The sequence below is a fragment of the Yarrowia lipolytica genome, chromosome 1C (assembly GCF_001761485.1).
Source record: "Yarrowia lipolytica chromosome 1C, complete sequence".
Taxonomy (NCBI): domain Eukaryota; kingdom Fungi; phylum Ascomycota; class Dipodascomycetes; order Dipodascales; genus Yarrowia; species Yarrowia lipolytica.
This window is the reverse complement of record NC_090772.1, coordinates 2764104-2780286: the sequence shown is the minus strand read 5'-3', so window position 1 is coordinate 2780286 and position 16183 is coordinate 2764104. Positions and strand designations below refer to the sequence as shown.

The window sequence follows — 16183 nt, the reverse complement described above, 5'->3', positions numbered from 1 at the left end:
GCTAGAGGCGGCACATCTAGCATCTCGGACACCGATCGGAAACATGTCTAACGCCCTCGAGACCCAAGAGCTCGTCTACGATAAAACAGCCTTTGATCCGTCAGTCATGGGTTACATATTCGGATGAGTACATGGTTATGGTTTGGCACCAGAGACAGGAGTGTTTAGCTCCATGACAAATAGTCTGGCGGTGATAGTTGGAGATCGTTTGCTAGGACCGATTCTAGATCTATACGAAATGTTTCTCCCAATCGCATGTGTTGTCTCTATTATCTCCCTGTTTCCGCGATATCCACTCACTTTTGTTAGCCACCCATTTATCACGCGTTCCCGTTAATCATGGCATGAGTCACACTACAGTCCCCATAGACAATAGATGGAGAATGCCCATGTTTAGATCAGATGATTCTTGGCGAATTTTTGCAGTCCTTGTTATACACCAGTTGGTTGTGAGTAAGACACCCGTCATCCACCATTAAAATGACAAGGGATCAAGTCTGAGAGAAGCAGCATTGAGTGAGGAACGTGTCATCCTGAAAATGGTTCAGAAGACATCAACCTATACAAGTGTTGTTGCTGTATGTCCTTGGTCGGACTAGCTGAGGTGACACTGCTAGCAGCCAGCCCCGACAGATGTCCACAAAAGGTAGAACATACAATACAGATGGAGGTATGTCAATCACACTACAAGTAGCAAGAGAGAGCTTTTCTTCCCTGACAAGCCCATAAAAATCGACTTGCTATTAATTTCAACACCACTAGCGGCTTCTTTCAGCACACGGCTAACTGCATATCTTGAGACTCACTAAAAGCAATACTCATAAGATCATCTGTCTCACTAAAAGTATTTACCTGTAAGATCTTAGCCAGAGAGTTTCGCACTAGGACGATTTAGCGTCTTAGCCGTGTCGTCACGACAGAAGTGTTTTGAATGAAGCTCATCTTCACCAAAGAGAAATGTACAAGTACAGTCACCGAGTAAATCAAGGTGAACAGTCTTAGGGTCCTGGTCCAGGAGATACATCTATCCAAAAGTAGGAGTGCAGTCGAAGTGGTCCTCTTGAACATGATGGTCGTATCCTCGCTGTGCAATTCATTCAGAATATCTACAGTCTGTTCATATTGCATTCGTCCAATTCCGCTTCTACTGCTTCGCTTTTATATTTAAAACCCAACCTGTATTCTATTCTATGTTAATGCAATCTAAACGCCCTTGATTACTCAGGGCCAGCGGCGTGCTTCTTCTCCTTCTTCTCTTCGACGGGAGCCTTGACCTCCTCCTCATCAACAGGGACCTGTCGTCGGCACTTTGCAAGCTTGGCCATAACAAATCGCCGCTTGTCCTTGGGAAGACAGCAGATGGCAATGGGGATCTTGAGGTCATCGGGAATGGACTGGTGCTTCTTGGAGCCAAAGTGGAAGGTGGCATCCAGAGAATTGAGCCACTCGTCTCGAGACAGTCGCTCGGGCTTGACAACAATGTCGTCATCCTCCTCGGCGGGCTTGGGGGCTTCCTCGGCGGCAGCAGCCTCATGGTGCTCGGGGGCCTCGTCCTTGGAGTGGTCGAAGGACTCCTCCTCGGAGTGGGCAGAGTGCATGGATTCAACGTCAGACATTGTTCAAGAGGGATGTGTGTGAGTGTGAGTGTTTGTGAGTTTGTGTGAGTGTGTGTCAGAGAACTGATGTCGAATATGGACGGCTGGAGCCGGTATTTATATCGTTGAGCGATATTTCACCGATCGTGTCTCTAGCTCGATGCACCCAACGTCTATACTTTATCGGTGCATGATAGGAACTTTGGAATGAGGGAGCTAAGCTAAATTGGCTCCGAAAAAGTCCCAACGGGGGTAATAAACACCGACGGTGCTGTTTTGGGACGCTAAACGCCGCAGGGAGGAATGTCCGAGATTATTGGCCAATGGGAGAACACCAAAGGAGGGGCTTTTTCGGACATCAAAAATAAACTTTCACGCCACGAGACAGGTCGCGAGAACAACGTACATGTAAAAATGGAGCACCACACAATCACCAGAGGATATATAGGTAAACATGGAGATATAAAAGTTCAATGGTGCCAATTTGGCTGCTCCAAACAAAATCCCGCTTTCAGAATTCCAATAGCGCCGCTCCAGCGTGTTTTAGCACCACCCCCAGCCGTGCGGCTCATCAATTCCCCTCAAATATCTCCATAGAATGAAAAAGTAAATCGCAAAAGTAAATACAGGTACGGGCCTGGCAGGAAGCCTCGTCATAAACGGGAATGCGGAAAAAGGGGCTACTGCACCAGCTGAAATTTCAATCTAGAAAAAGCATACTATACGCGATGAATTGAACTTGTAGAAACACAAAAGTGAAGAGGTTCATGGAGGTGGCAGCACCCATTTACAAGGCCTTTTGTACCAATTCATACAGGTGTGAGTACATTCTGTAGATTCCTCCTCCAGTTCGTCCAGATACTATGCTAATTCATACATAATCAATAGCTATACAAGTACAGTAAGAATGTACCAACCGTGCATTCATACGCTGTCTCATGCACCCACGAACACTGTAGACATATCTTACATCACTCATTGGATATCATTCATTCAGATTATATGATTTGGCTGGCTGCTTCTGTACGCCGGTGCTTAGGTCTATCGGCGCGCTTAGTTACAGTTTTGTCGGCTGCTTAGTTGCTGGGTTCTGGTCGCCGAAAAAGAGAAGTCAACTTGCTGAAAATACCAGCGAGAATGACCTCGTAAAGCCACACAAAGATACCCCGGTGTTCGCTTACGGCCTTTTGGTTAGATGGCACCTCAACGTCGGAACCAGCGTCGGATTCGGCCTCGGCGATCGAGCCATATGACACATTTCTGGCTCGGGGGGTCTGTTCAGGGTTAGCCTTGGAAGCCTCATCAGTGGTCACAGGCTCGGACATTGCGGTGACCATGCGTTCGGATCCTGCAGAAGACGGGGGAACAGGCTGAACAGCGTCGGAATCAACAGAAGGCTCATTCTTGCTAAAAGGCACGGCGGCAACTGCGGCTCCTGCAGACACGGCGGCCGCTGCAATTGCAGGCACAGCTGCAGCAATACCGGGGGTGACCTTGACAGCAGATTCCGAAGAAGACTTGTCGCCAATAGTCTCAACCTCAGGCTCGGGTGCAGTGACCTCAGTTACAGACTCAACCTCAGGCCCAGCCTGGACGAGAGCAGACTTGATCACGGGCTGGGCTACAGAAACAGGCTCAATCACCTCAGCTTCGTCAGCAGTGGCGTCAGCAACCTGAACAGACTCATCAACGGCCACGTCGACAATCTCAGTCTCGTTGATCTTAGGCACAGAGGGCTCCGTAGAAGTCTCAACGAGCGCCTCGGTAGGTACCTCATCCTTTTCGGGGTTAGTGGGAGACTCAGAAACCGGTTCAACGGAGACTGTCTCCTCTGTAACGACCACGGGGACAGTCTCCTTAACCTCCTCGGTCTGCTCAACTTCCTCAGATTCAACCTTGGGCTCCACAAACTTCTCCGCGACCTCAGCGACAGGCTCGGTAGTCTCATGGGACTCACTAGGAGTCTCCTCGCGAGTCTCCTCAACAGCCTTGGGCTCCTCCACTGCCTCAGACTCACCTGCAGCCTCAGACTCCTGGCCGGGAGCTTCAGTCTCGTCAATGATGTTGCTGGCAGTCTCGGTCACAACGGGTGCTTCATCAACGGGCTCGGACTCGAGAATTTCTTCGGTTTCAGGCTTATCCATAGGCGCCGATTCTGAAGCTACCTCCTTCTCAGCGATTTCGATAGCCTCAGCAGTCTCGGTAGGCTCGGGAGTAGGCTCGCCAGAGTTGTGAGGCGAATTATCAGCAGTCTCGCTAGACTGAACAGTCTCAGCTTCCTCCTCAATGAGAGTAACCTTCTCGGAAACCTCAGCAACCTCAGCAACCTCGGAGACCTGCTCGTTGGCTGCGATGGGTGCAGTCGATTCGGATTCGGTCTCAGCGGGAGTGGCCTCAGTCTCAGTCTCGATATCAGCGCTAGCCTCGGCCTCTTTAGTGACAGACTCAATCTCAGCGATAGGCTCCTCAGACTCAACCCCAGGGGCAGCCTCCTCAATAGGGGTCTCGTGAAGAGTAGCCTCCTCGACGACAGGCTCGGATGCCTCCTCAGAGGTGACCTCTTCGACAGGCTCCTCAGAGATGACCTCTTCGACAGGCTCCTCTTCGACAGGCTCCGATGCAACCTCCTCGACAGGTTCAGAGATGTCCTTAGACAGAACCTGCGACTCATCGTCCTCCTCAGAGACTGGCTCCTCAGAGACTGGCTCCGATGCAACCTCCTCGACAGGTTCAGAGATGTCCTTAGACAGAACCTCCGACTCATCGTCCTTAACCTTAATGGCCTCGGCGACCTCAGCAGCATTCTCCTCGATAGGATCAGCCACGACTCCAGTCTCAAGCTCGGGCTCAACTTCAGTCTCATCTGTTTGAGGCTCCTCAGTTCGAGCTGGTTCAGACTCAGCGGTCTCAGTATCAAGAGTGTCAGTGGACTCAGGGTTAGCTACCTCGATCTCGGTAGGTTTAGTGGACTCATCAGTAAGAACCTGGTCGGATTCAGTAAAGTTCTTAGAGTTGTCCTCAGTAGTCTCCTCGACAGACTCCTTGACAGACTCCCCGACAGACTCTTCACTCTTAGTCTCAATCTCAGCAACCTCGGTTTCATTGTCAGTGGGCTTAGATTCCTCAACCTCAGTTTTTGCCTCCTCAACTTCAGGCTCAGCCTTGACCTTCTTAGCAGGCTCAACAGACTCAATGATGGTGTTCTCAACCTCAAACTCTTCCTTGGCCGCAGACTCAACCTCTGCTTGCTTGGCTTCAGCAGACTCAACTTCATCAGTCTTGATCTCAGGCTCTTCATCCACGGCAGTTGCCTCCTTGACCTCCTCCTCATCCTCCCCCTTGGTATCAGCCTCGATCTCAGTAGTAACCTCCTCGGCCTTCGGCTCAACCTTCTCAACAACCTCCTCAATTTTGGCTCCCTTATCCACCACAGGAACAGGGTCATTACCGATACTTCCATTGGCGATTCCACTAGAGATCAATGCATCCAAATCATCAAACTCACCGCTGGCCTTGTTCAGATCCATGACCATGGCGCCTGCCTGATCAACCATGACCCACCGAGGATCATCCAGAGCCATAGAAGCGTTCATGGAAGTGGTCTCGGACGAGGCAGTGGGAGGAGGAGTGAAGGAGGGTTCCGAGGACGAACGGGAATCCGAATTGACCTTTGCGGCAGCAGCCTTGGCCTTCTTCTTGGCCTTCTTCTTCTGGTTCTTCTTGCGCTTGGCAACAGCAGCAGAGGACTCGGCCTCTGTAATGACATGGTTGACAGCACCATCTTCGGTGGTAGCCGTCGCAACGCCGTCCTGAAGCACCCATTCGCCATCTACCACAAACTTGTACAGGTACTTCTTGCCACTTTCGGGGTCGAAATCGTACGTGTACTTGTTTCCATCCTCTTCAGGAGTCATGTTCTGGGGCTGCCAGTCGCAAAAGTCGCCTGCCAACTGCACCGTGGACGGCTTGTCTGGCGTCTGACATTCGTATGTGATGATCATTTTTGGTTTGTCGTGCTCTGGTGATATTATCAGTGTCGTGACTTGCAAATGACACAAACAATTCGGATCTGTATATATATACATATATATATATCCCCCTCCTTTTCCTCTTGCAGATATTTTGCGGACTGCAGGTCACCTCTGTACAGCAATGTGTACAGTGCGTGGATGTGGTGGTGGGATGGCCCAGAGCCGAGTCAAATAGACTGACACCGTTCCGATAACAGCCCATACGTGACCATCCCACCACCATACCCATTCTGCCAACACCATCACCTCCGCCTCATCCCCACCCGCCCTGATTCTCCACACATCTCGTATCCACTTGCAACCGTTTCCCCGGTAACCTTGTGCACAAACCTAAACAGAACGGGAGGTTTGTTCAGGATAGACTTCGGGGGGCGAATGGCTGGAAACTGGAGGAGCTGTACGTCGGGATACAGCTTCCAGATTGGGATTAAACGTGGTATTTATACTCACGACCAACTTACAACCTTCTGTTCGAATTTTCGACCTTTTCAGTCAACCCAAATGTCCACTTCAAGACAGTCGAAAAACACGACACTTGGAAAACCTTAAATCTCACACTGACACAGGCACACTAATTATAATCACCGTACTGTACCGTACAATACAGTGATGGGTAATTTAGTGGGTGTGAAAAGACGAAAAATTATCTGTGCAAAAATTGTCACTTGTTTAAGGGAAATTGCCTCAAGCAATGTTCAACTGGATGTCGATCACCCGTGAAATACGAAGCCAACCAAAACGTACAAGATCGAAACGGCCCAAATCTACTGCCGCCCCATTGGGCATTGCTCCAATGACTGATCGAGTATTTGCGCTTGGTGCATGGTGCGGCGTCTGTGCTGGGTGCTGAGGGCGTTTTGGTGGCGCTACACAGCGCGATTCCGTGGCATTCAAAGCCCTAACCTTGGCTTGAGACGTCTATGCGATCGTTTTCCGTGGTTGAGAGTGGTTGATGTAGATGATGTCGTTCTGGTACAAGTACGTACCATCTTTTACAGTATCTCTTTTGAAAGTGTCAGAAATGTCAATTTTTTTCTACACTGTAATTTTCGATGCTGATGGAAGTGAGACGCATTGTGATAACGTAGGGTACAGGCTATACCCAGACTATACTACACTGGGACAATATCGCGCATCTATTGTCTACTGAATTCGGTCATCTAACATCTAACAACTGTATTATATATATGTATACGTCTAAACCACAGTACACCTTCATACAGGTGCTGTGAAAGGGGATGCCTGACGGGGCTGAGATACTCGCTCAGAAGGACCTCCTTGCTACATCTTATAGCTCAACTCCCACCCAGGCTCCACAGGAGAAATGAGATTCTTCTTCAGCGTCTCGATATCCTCCTTTGTGAATCCACAGTTGTCCATGATCCACTTCTCCGCTCCTCCAAACTTGTTTTCAAGCAGATCCAGTGCCTGCATCATACAATCGTACCGAGAAGACAGCATGTTAGCCATTTTCTCCGCCATGGCAGGATCGCTCCACTCGGCCCGTTCGGTAGAAAGAGCCTCAATCAGTCGAGGAACAGCTTCTCTGAGTCCAAAAGTAGTCAGCTCGTACTCCCGAGAAATTGTGTCGTGATCCAGACCAAGTAGACGCAGAACCAGAGCACAAAAGACACCAGTTCGGTCCTTGCCAGCGGTGCAATGCACAATCATCGGTGTACCGGGGTTCTCAAGCAAAAACCGCAACGGCTTTTCGTAAGAGGGGCCTCCGACAGTCAGAATCTCGTCGTAGGCACGCTTGAAGCCCTCAATGGGATCCAGAAAGTTTCTGTACCGCTCAGCAAGAGCTTCAGGAGACAGATCCTTGCTCTTGAAGACAGGGGTATGGACACGCTCGGTGCCATCTACCTTGCCAAAACCGTTTCTAGTGACTTCAATCTCCGATCGGAAATCAAACACAGCCTTGATTCCAAGCTGGTTGATGGTAGCCACGCCAGCAGAGGTCACGCTTCGCAAGTCAGCACATCGGTATAGAACTCCCTGGATGATTGATGTTTTCGAATCGAGCTGGAACCCTCCATAATCTCTAAAGTTGTCGATACCATCCACATCCTTAAACCGAGTCACAGTTCCGATAGTGGCCATGTCATTGAGAGCTCTGGCGTGGAAAGCCTCGGATTTGAGCCAGTCGATGATGATCTTGGTTACTCGAGGATTGTAATTGACCTTCTTGGGTCGCTTTCCAGGCTCGGCGCCTTTCTCGGCAGGCAACTCGTCACCGTAAAAGTTATGGTCAGCATCTCGAATGATGGAAAGATGGTGTCGGGGCTGAAGGGCGTTCGCAAAGTGTCCAGCATCCTCCACATTGACCACCTGATCGCGCGACCCAAACACGGTCAGTGTGTGTCCTCCTGCGTTCTTAAACGCCTTGCAGTGACCTGGAATGTCTGTGTTTGCAATCGACGTAGGCTCCTCAATGCTCACTAGCATTTTAGTGTACTTGCCCTCAAAGTTCTCCACAGACCGGTACTGCTTGTGTTCCTTCCACGTGTATCCATAGCCCTCTCTGAGCTTGTCCCAAATTTCGTGGGTCTTGTATCGTCCCGAGCAATTGACAAAGGCCGGCAGCACCGTGTTTCCGCCACTACCAATAAACTTATTGGCGTTGATGCCGTTGTGGAACCACTCCATTGCTGCCAAACAGCCTCTGGAGTGTGCCACCAAAGCACAAACGGTGAGACCACGTTTTTGGAGCCACGTCACGGCCGCCTCGATATCCTCAGCGTCCCGTTTGATGGTTCGGATCGGCTTAGTCACCTTGTACTCGGGCCAGTTCACGTCCTTCAGTTTGTGGTGATCATCCTCCGTAGACTCGCCACAACCTCGGAAATCGAGTCGGAAGGTCCACATGCCATTCTCTCCGGGAAGCTCCTGTCCCAACATGCGTTGGTAGCAGTAGTCCTTGTGTCCTCCTTGGCCATGGAGAATCAGAACCACCTTGGGGGGAAAAATGGTCTTGAAATTGGGGTTGTCGACGGCCGAGGGCGGTTCGTTGAGAATTCCAGCGAGCTCCGCACCTTGGGATCCCACAGGGATCATGTGTTTCGTTTCAGACACCATTGTAGACCTGTTGGACGGGGTGTTGTGAGACATGTTAAGTGGGGAAGCCTGTGCTTTATGTAGAAGTGACAAGTAAGGTTCAACGGCCAAAGTGGGGGTTGTAGTAGGGGGTGATGTGGGGGGTGCAGGGCTGTGAGGTTTGTAAAACTCGCTATACAGGTGACTATAACCCTCCTCGCATTGCAACATTTCAATTTGGACCAAAAAATGGACCTAGTTACCATCATTCTCAATCAACCGAGGTATGTATGTCCCGCATAAAGTTCACGGGTGATGATATAATCTGGCTGTTGGCATCTGGACAGGTTCTTGTGGGACCCCCAAGACAGATATTGCACGGATAAAGCCGGTAATTTATCTGGAGCTCTGTATATACCTGATTCCTTCTTCGAAAATCTCTCTAGCGTAGTTATACGTTGAGTTACATGCTACTGTTGCCCGTTTTCTCACCATGGTGACTCAGTGGATTAGGGTTCCGATGACTGAACAGTTTTGAGATTCAAATATCAAGATATGGAAACGTTCTGATTGAACCAAATTGTTACACATGTGTTTGAAGATAGCATTTCTAGGCTTTTTTCCATTTTCATGCCAGTGAAGCTCTTTCCTGAGGTATTATCAAGGATGTGGTTTCGAGTGTTTTCTTTCCTACTTAGTTAGCTAATCTGAAGCCGATAGTTGAAAGTTTAGTCAAAGTCTTTTGCTGGGCAAAATCCGAAAATTATGATGACGCATCCGAAAATCGAAATTGCAAAAGTAATACCAAGTTGTAGCCCTGATACGGGGGAGTCCGATGGTGCCATTCATTCAACATCCCGGCTGGTATTTCCCCCTGATAGCTCGCGCTCAGTGCCATTTAGTCAAACCCAAAACACCAACTTAATTGAAACGCGTCTCGTGATTTTCACCTACAACTATCTCCACTGCACAACACTTGATAAAACACGCTAGAAACATGCCTCGACCCGCCCGAAAACGCAAGGCTGTTGCTACGGACGAAAACAGTCTTGTGGAGCAAAAATTGGCCGAAAATGTCGTCGCCAACACCGAGATTCGAACTCCCCTGTCCACGATCACCAATGTTGAAAACCAGACCACCTCCCGGCGGTCCAGTTCTCGACAACGAAAGACTGTGGTATATACTGAGGTCGCGGAGGATCACGTGAGTGATGAGCAAAGCGACGACAAATCAAACACTTCGTCGTCGACAGACCAGATTGAGAAGGATCTCATGTTACTTCCGGAGGCTAGAAAACGGAACCGGCAAGACGGCGAGTCTGACAGCGAAGAGCCCGAGGAGTCTGAATCTGAGGAAGAGTCCGATCGTGTCACACATCGATCACGTGAATCTGATAAGGAGCGGGCCGAGAAGCTGAAGATGTTCGAGGAAGAACAGGCTGCCAAGTTTGCTGCTATTGACGACTTTGAACTCAACTTTGAAGAGGTAGCTGAAGACAGCTTCGATAAGAGCATGAGTGAACAGAGCGAGGCCAGTGGAGACAGTCAGGACCCCGAGATCGAGCTTGCTGACGTTCTAGGCGGTCGTGACGAGGACTAACGTGAAGGATTGTGTTTAATTTCGACCCAGGAGCTTCAGGAGAAATCAGGGAGGGTCGCTCTTCAGACTACAGGTTTGATTTTGTAATGTAATTTATTGGTTATTTCGTGCTAAGTAAGTTGGGTGAGTATCAGTGTCTAGGAGCGCGCATGTAGCTATGTTGGTCTAGAAAGTCCTAGTCTTATATCATCTCCACTATCCATGGTACGTCTATTGTTGGCATGTCTGCGGTACAGTAGTCCGGTCTGTAGTCACACTTATGATGAGCTTGACAGTCATGCAGCCAGCTTCTCGTACCCATTCACAAGTCTGAATCGAGGTTGGAGCCGTGTCTGTTGTAGTGGTGCTTGCTGTGGATGGCAACTGCCGCACCTGTCTTGGTATCATCTCTACTCTCCATTTTCTCAGACAGTTTGGCAATTCGTTCGTGTTGACATCTTGAGCTCGTTCTTCAGCTCCTTTTGGTCATTGCTTTCGGCGTCACGTGGGTTACGTTGCAGTTGGCTCCTTGCTCGCGTTTCTCGAGGTTGAGTAGGGCTCCATGTCTACTATACTTGAGTGTTCTGGGGAGTTAGTTGCGCCTTCTTCCAAGGTCCTGGGTCGTCATTCGCTCCACTGACCTCAATCTGACTTCCAATCGATGGAGAGCGGGGATCCGAGAGCACTTGAAGCCGAAAACAATGTTTACCGTCAAGTCGTATATCTCACGGACCAGAGTTCGGGATCAGACAGGGTTGGGCGATCCTTGGGTTTTCGGATCGTCTTCATGTTGGTTTATCACATCAACAATATCTTGTGGGAGCATGTCTGAGATGAGATTTCCTCAGAGTCTTCTTTCCAGACTCCAATACCTTGGACGACCCTTGAAGATGCCACGGACTCCAGTAGCTTCAATTGTTGCGGTAGCGGGTCGGACTGGTTGACGAAGTCTCTTACAGTGAACAGATGGGATTGTTCCTGTCTATAGATGACGCAAAACAGATGGAATGCAGCTCGTTGGATGTAAATCTATTTGCAGATCCAATGTGAGACGTTCCACGGGCTTGACCAGCTGAGAGGCCGAGGTGGGTTGCTGAAATAAATAAATGAATTAATAAATATCGAGTTCGGAGGGTGTAATCGCCCTGTTTGGTTCAGCTATCATAGGTTGAGGTGGCACACGACGTGGCTCAAAGAAGACCAAGTAAACTCTCTGTCATTTTCATAGATGGTGGTAGGCTATGCCATGTGAACCAGTTGTGAAATTCCTGTGCTTCCCATTATAGTAGCGAGGCCGTTTCCCAAGATCTATACTAGACTGAAACAGTACCTTTTCTCGTACTTGTAAACAAGTCGCTTGTGAGAGAAGCCCACATGAGGTAGCCAAACTTCCTGCTCACCAAGTGAAAGTGCTAGGTGAAGTATGCGATAGTCATGACGCACAATGAAGCGGGAGACTGTGTCCCCCACTTGATTTTCACGCGACATTCCGCCTTATAGCAGCTGTATGGCCTTCTGTATGCCTTCATGTTCATCGCGTTCTGACCGCACAGGCTCACTCACATGTCCGGTGGAGAACTAGGTAAGTCATGTGGAAATCCACTATCTCCTCCAAATTCCGGTGAGCTGGGAATCTCCACCTGGCTATGTCTCACTCTTGTCCATCTCTCAAAGACCTGTCTCAAGTTGGTCATGCCCTGTTCCTTCTCCGTGGCGAGAATAGGTATCACGTGATCTAGGTCGGCTCCAGGCACATGGATATCAATGGCAGGGCTTTTCTGAAACGCCAGAAGTGAGTAAAGACGCTGGTTGATCAAATGAGCGTCTATTGGTAGCAGAGCATCGTTACATAGTGACGGCAGGTACAAGTGAGTGATTGGAGGATCGCCAAGTTTTGGATTCATTGGCGTGCACTTGCTGAGAAAGACGATTTTGATCGACTGCAAATGTCGGTACTCGGAAGCAGATAAATGGCCACCTTCCTGTGTCCACTGCTTGGCGAGTTGAGCTCGAGGCCCTCCATAGCCGACTGTTGAATAGGGCGGGATCGAAAGCAGGTACGAACGCAATGTCGGAGACATGTATGGTGGTTGCAAGACTTGTGGGCTGTTTTGTGTCACGTGACTTGCTCTTCTCTGCCACTTGCTTGTCTGTGTCTGTGGTACGATAGCTCGCTGAGGGCAAGACTCGCGATGTGTGGAGGGGGAAGGACTGCAGTGCATTAGTGACGCTTTTACTAAAGCTTAGTTGGAGTGAAAAACGACGTGAAACGAGCTGTCAGAAGTCAAACGGGCAATGAAATACATATATATGTATATATATATAAAATACATGAAAAAAAGTGCACGAGTCGTATTAAATGTGAAACTGGGACTCGGACTTGAAACCGTGTGAGTCTGTCAAAACGAGTTCAACTCGTCTATAATCAACACCACTAGACGAAGATTATAATGTTCTTTTTCGGGGACTTCCCAGTCAATTCAGCTTGTATTTCGGCTCAGATTAATGCCGATTCTGCCCATTTCTGTTCGACAACCAGTGGAGCCGATCCGTGCAAGACCAGCTACAGTATGTACTTGTTTGTACAAGTAAAAGTAACGAATTATACACGCGAAGAGCTATCAAATGATCCCCTGAAACGAACTCTAGAGTGGTACAATTACTTGTACTTCCAGACTGGCTTAACTAACAATTCCATACCTACAGTATTATGAGTATATATATACTGTCCCACAAGTCCCAGAATATTCTAATTATACACGTCCTCGTTTAAGGTTCAATGCTACATGAGACTAAAAAAAGCGTCCATGTAAAAATGGAACATGGCCCATAATCCCAGAATATCGTACTTGCACTTTTCTCTTGCCGAAATTGAAAGAAACCACCGCGACCCGAAAACAATAGCTTGGCACCCCGTGCATCTCCGAGAAAGTCACGTGACGGAAACTCTGTTTATTTTAAACACGCAACACATGCTCTCCTGCATATCGAGAGCTTCTGCGCTTGACACTCCACACTGCGACATTGTGAGAGCCTCCAACGACAGCGCAACGTGACCGGAGCCGCCAAATTAAGATCACGTGAACGCACACAAACGATTTCACGTGAGACACCACCGACCGGATCACGTGACTTTCAACTAGCACGGCAGCATAACATAGCATACTCGACAGTCTGCAGCACGGCACGATACGAACCATTGTACAGTACAGTACACGACACATACACGTGACCAAGGCCGCAGGAACGATATCTCGGACTGTACAAGAGGAGACATCTTCAGCAGTATCATTTCATCTTCGGCGTCACGAAATTTCGTAGATCTCGACGACTTTTGCGACTCTCTCTTCCAGCAGGATCAATCTCATTAACTCGTTGATCTGCAAGACGAGTGAGCACTTTGAGTAAGCGACACTTGATTTTGCTCTGATAAATCATAGGAAAAAGGGCTCTAACGGAGTACACTCTCACCACACAGTTTCAACATGGCCCCCTCGAAAAGACGATATGGAGTTGTTGTGGACGCGGGCTCGTCCGGATCAAGAGTCTTTATCTACTCGTGGGAAGACGCGCTTTTGCAGCAGAAAAACCTCGGCCAGCTGTCGCTTCTGGAACAGAACAGCGTGACAAAGTTGCACTCGGAAAAGGAATGGAAGAAGAAGATCTTCCCTGGAGTCAGCAGTTTCGCTGGGAGATCGCGTGACGAGCTGTGGAGCGAGCACGTCAAACCTCTCGTGGATCATGTGATGGATCATGTCCCCAAGTCTGCTATTCCTTCTACACCCATCTTCTTTCTGGCTACTGCGGGCATGCGACTTTTGGATGAGCCTGTTCGAGAACATCTACTAAACACAGTGTGCGAGCTGTTGGCGACAAACACGGGCTTTTATCTTGGTGCCGGTGGCTGTGCTAAGCGTCCCAACGTGGAAATCATTGACGGAGAAGTGGAAGGGCTTTATGGATGGCTGGGTTTGAACTACCTCGCAGGTAGTTTGGTGTCCAAGGTGGAAGGGCTAAAGTCACGTGATCTGAGGTTGCCGTTAGGTGAATCACAGGACCTGGCCTCTCTGCAGTCACGTGACGAGCTGGCTGACGTCAAGAACCCTCATGACGAGTCTCGGTTGTCTGAATCGTCCACCCTCGGGTTCATGGATATGGGAGGAGCTTCAGCTCAGATTGCCTTTGTTCCGAACGCAACAGAAACCGCTCGGCATCTGGATGACTTGTATCAGGTCAGATTACGCAGTGTCAACGGCCAGCTGCAAGAGTGGAACGTGTTTGTATCGACCTGGCTTGGTTTTGGAGCTAATGAAGCTCGTAGACGGTACCTTGAGACGTTACCGGCCGTTGAAGGGATCATTTCCGACCCTTGTTTGATGAAGGGACTGACAATGAACTACGGAGATTTCAAGGTTATTGGAGGAGGTGACTTCTCAGCGTGTATGGCTAATGCCTCCCCTCTGTTGATGAAACATTTGCCATGTACAGACCATCCTTGTTTGTTTAACGGTGTGCATGCCCCCGCTCTGGATTTCTCCATGACCAAATTCATTGGTATTTCCGAGTATTGGTATACCTCTGCAGATATTTTTGGACTCAGAGAAGAGGACTACAACTTCCACGTCTTCTCCCACAAGACTCAGGAGTATTGTTCACGAGACTGGGACGACATTGTTGCTGAGAGTGAAGAGGGAGGATTTAACAAGATCTCTCGTGACAAGCTACAGGTGGCCTGTTTCAAGGCTACTTGGGTTCTGACGATTTTGCACGAGGGATTTGGTGTTCCTATCGGTCCCATGATTGGCGAGGAATCTGAGGATCCCACAGACACGCCATTTGTGTCGCCGTTCAAGAGCTTGGAGACCTTTGATGACCAAGAATTGTCGTGGACACTAGGAAAAATGGTTCTTTACTCGTCCTCACAGGTTCCTCCCGCCAAGAACTCCGACGATCGAGAGGTTGGGGTAGGATACGTGCCTAGCATGCTGGATGGAAGCACTATTGTGATTCCTGGTGGCGAAGGGCGAACTTCTGAAGACATTGGTTTCTTGTCTCTGCCTCTCGTGTTTCTGTTGGTGATAGCTTTCGGAGTCGTGTACTTCCTACTTGGCAAAACCAAGGTCACTGGAGGCATTATCAATCAGTTCTCTCGCCTTACACAGCGACTGCGATGGAAGAAGACGCTCGAGAGTGTCGATCTTGAGAGTGGTCCTGTTGTGCCCCCTACATGTCGATCGTCGTCGGCTCTGGACCTTTCTGAGATGAGAAGCAATACTCCACGGCTGCAGACTTCACAATCCAGCATCAACATTCCTACCACAGGGCGATTCAAGGGTCTTGGAATGAACAGTAGGGCTCCTAGTAGAAGCTCTTCTGCCACTAGACTTGCGGAGTAAGCATACTTACGCATGTAAATACTGACATTAGCAAATTGATTTACGAAGGAGTTATCTACAGAGGTGTCTCCGCAGCAGAAGACCTACTAACACGTGTAACCTGTGCTTTCGAACACAAGAGACACTGTGATGGTAGTACGAGTAGCTATCACCATCTCGATACTCATTTGAACGATATATTGACAAATAAATTACTTTTGTCCCGCCACCCGTTTGCCATACGAAATTATGCATTTCTTGATGTGGTCTTTGATCAACTCTGCAGGAATGGGGGTGTGGCAGATGGGGCAATCGGGGTTGGCCATAGTTGTCTTCTGTTTGTAGTATTGTGTGGTTGGAGTTTGGTGTCTTGTAATAATGATGCCGATGTGTGATTTGTTCCTGCGTTTTTGTGTCACTCGACGAATATATAAACCCCTTGATGCCCCATATTTTCACCCCATTATTTGCACTTTTTTGACACATCACCTTCTTTCTTTCCGAGTGTTCCGAACGTCACGCATTGCCAGTCTCAAAACACGTTCCCCGAAACCTGCTTTGGGGCCT

The 16183-nt window shown here is 49.0% G+C and overlaps 6 protein-coding genes across 6 annotated transcripts; 2 read left to right on the top strand and 4 right to left on the bottom strand.

The window, feature by feature from the left end:
* Window positions 1-1217: 1217 nt before the first annotated feature.
* Window positions 1218-1616, bottom strand: YALI1_C27786g (uncharacterized protein; the record flags this gene model as incomplete). Its single annotated transcript, XM_068282496.1, has 1 exon — window positions 1218-1616. One exon carries the CDS (start codon window positions 1614-1616, stop codon window positions 1218-1220), a length of 399 nt encoding a protein of 132 aa, XP_068138597.1.
* A 1055-nt stretch (window positions 1617-2671) lies between these two features.
* On the bottom strand, window positions 2672-5680 carry YALI1_C27746g (uncharacterized protein; the record flags this gene model as incomplete). The annotated part of the gene is made up of 1 exon (XM_502027.3): window positions 2672-5680. One exon carries the CDS (start codon window positions 5678-5680, stop codon window positions 2672-2674), a length of 3009 nt encoding a protein of 1002 aa, XP_502027.3.
* A 1227-nt stretch (window positions 5681-6907) lies between these two features.
* YALI1_C27713g (uncharacterized protein) lies at window positions 6908-8893 on the bottom strand (the record flags this gene model as incomplete). The annotated part of the gene is made up of 1 exon (XM_502026.3): window positions 6908-8893. The coding sequence occupies one exon, from the start codon at window positions 8891-8893 to the stop codon at window positions 6908-6910; it is 1986 nt and encodes a 661-aa protein (XP_502026.3).
* A 766-nt stretch (window positions 8894-9659) lies between these two features.
* On the top strand, window positions 9660-10262 carry YALI1_C27706g (uncharacterized protein; the record flags this gene model as incomplete). The annotated part of the gene is made up of 1 exon (XM_068282495.1): window positions 9660-10262. The coding sequence occupies one exon, from the start codon at window positions 9660-9662 to the stop codon at window positions 10260-10262; it is 603 nt and encodes a 200-aa protein (XP_068138596.1).
* Window positions 10263-11800: 1538 nt separating this feature from the next.
* On the bottom strand, window positions 11801-12463 carry YALI1_C27678g (uncharacterized protein; the record flags this gene model as incomplete). The annotated part of the gene is made up of 1 exon (XM_068282494.1): window positions 11801-12463. The coding sequence occupies one exon, from the start codon at window positions 12461-12463 to the stop codon at window positions 11801-11803; it is 663 nt and encodes a 220-aa protein (XP_068138595.1).
* Window positions 12464-13726: 1263 nt separating this feature from the next.
* Window positions 13727-15637, top strand: YALI1_C27665g (uncharacterized protein; the record flags this gene model as incomplete). Its single annotated transcript, XM_068282493.1, has 1 exon — window positions 13727-15637. One exon carries the CDS (start codon window positions 13727-13729, stop codon window positions 15635-15637), a length of 1911 nt encoding a protein of 636 aa, XP_068138594.1.
* Window positions 15638-16183: the final 546 nt, after the last annotated feature.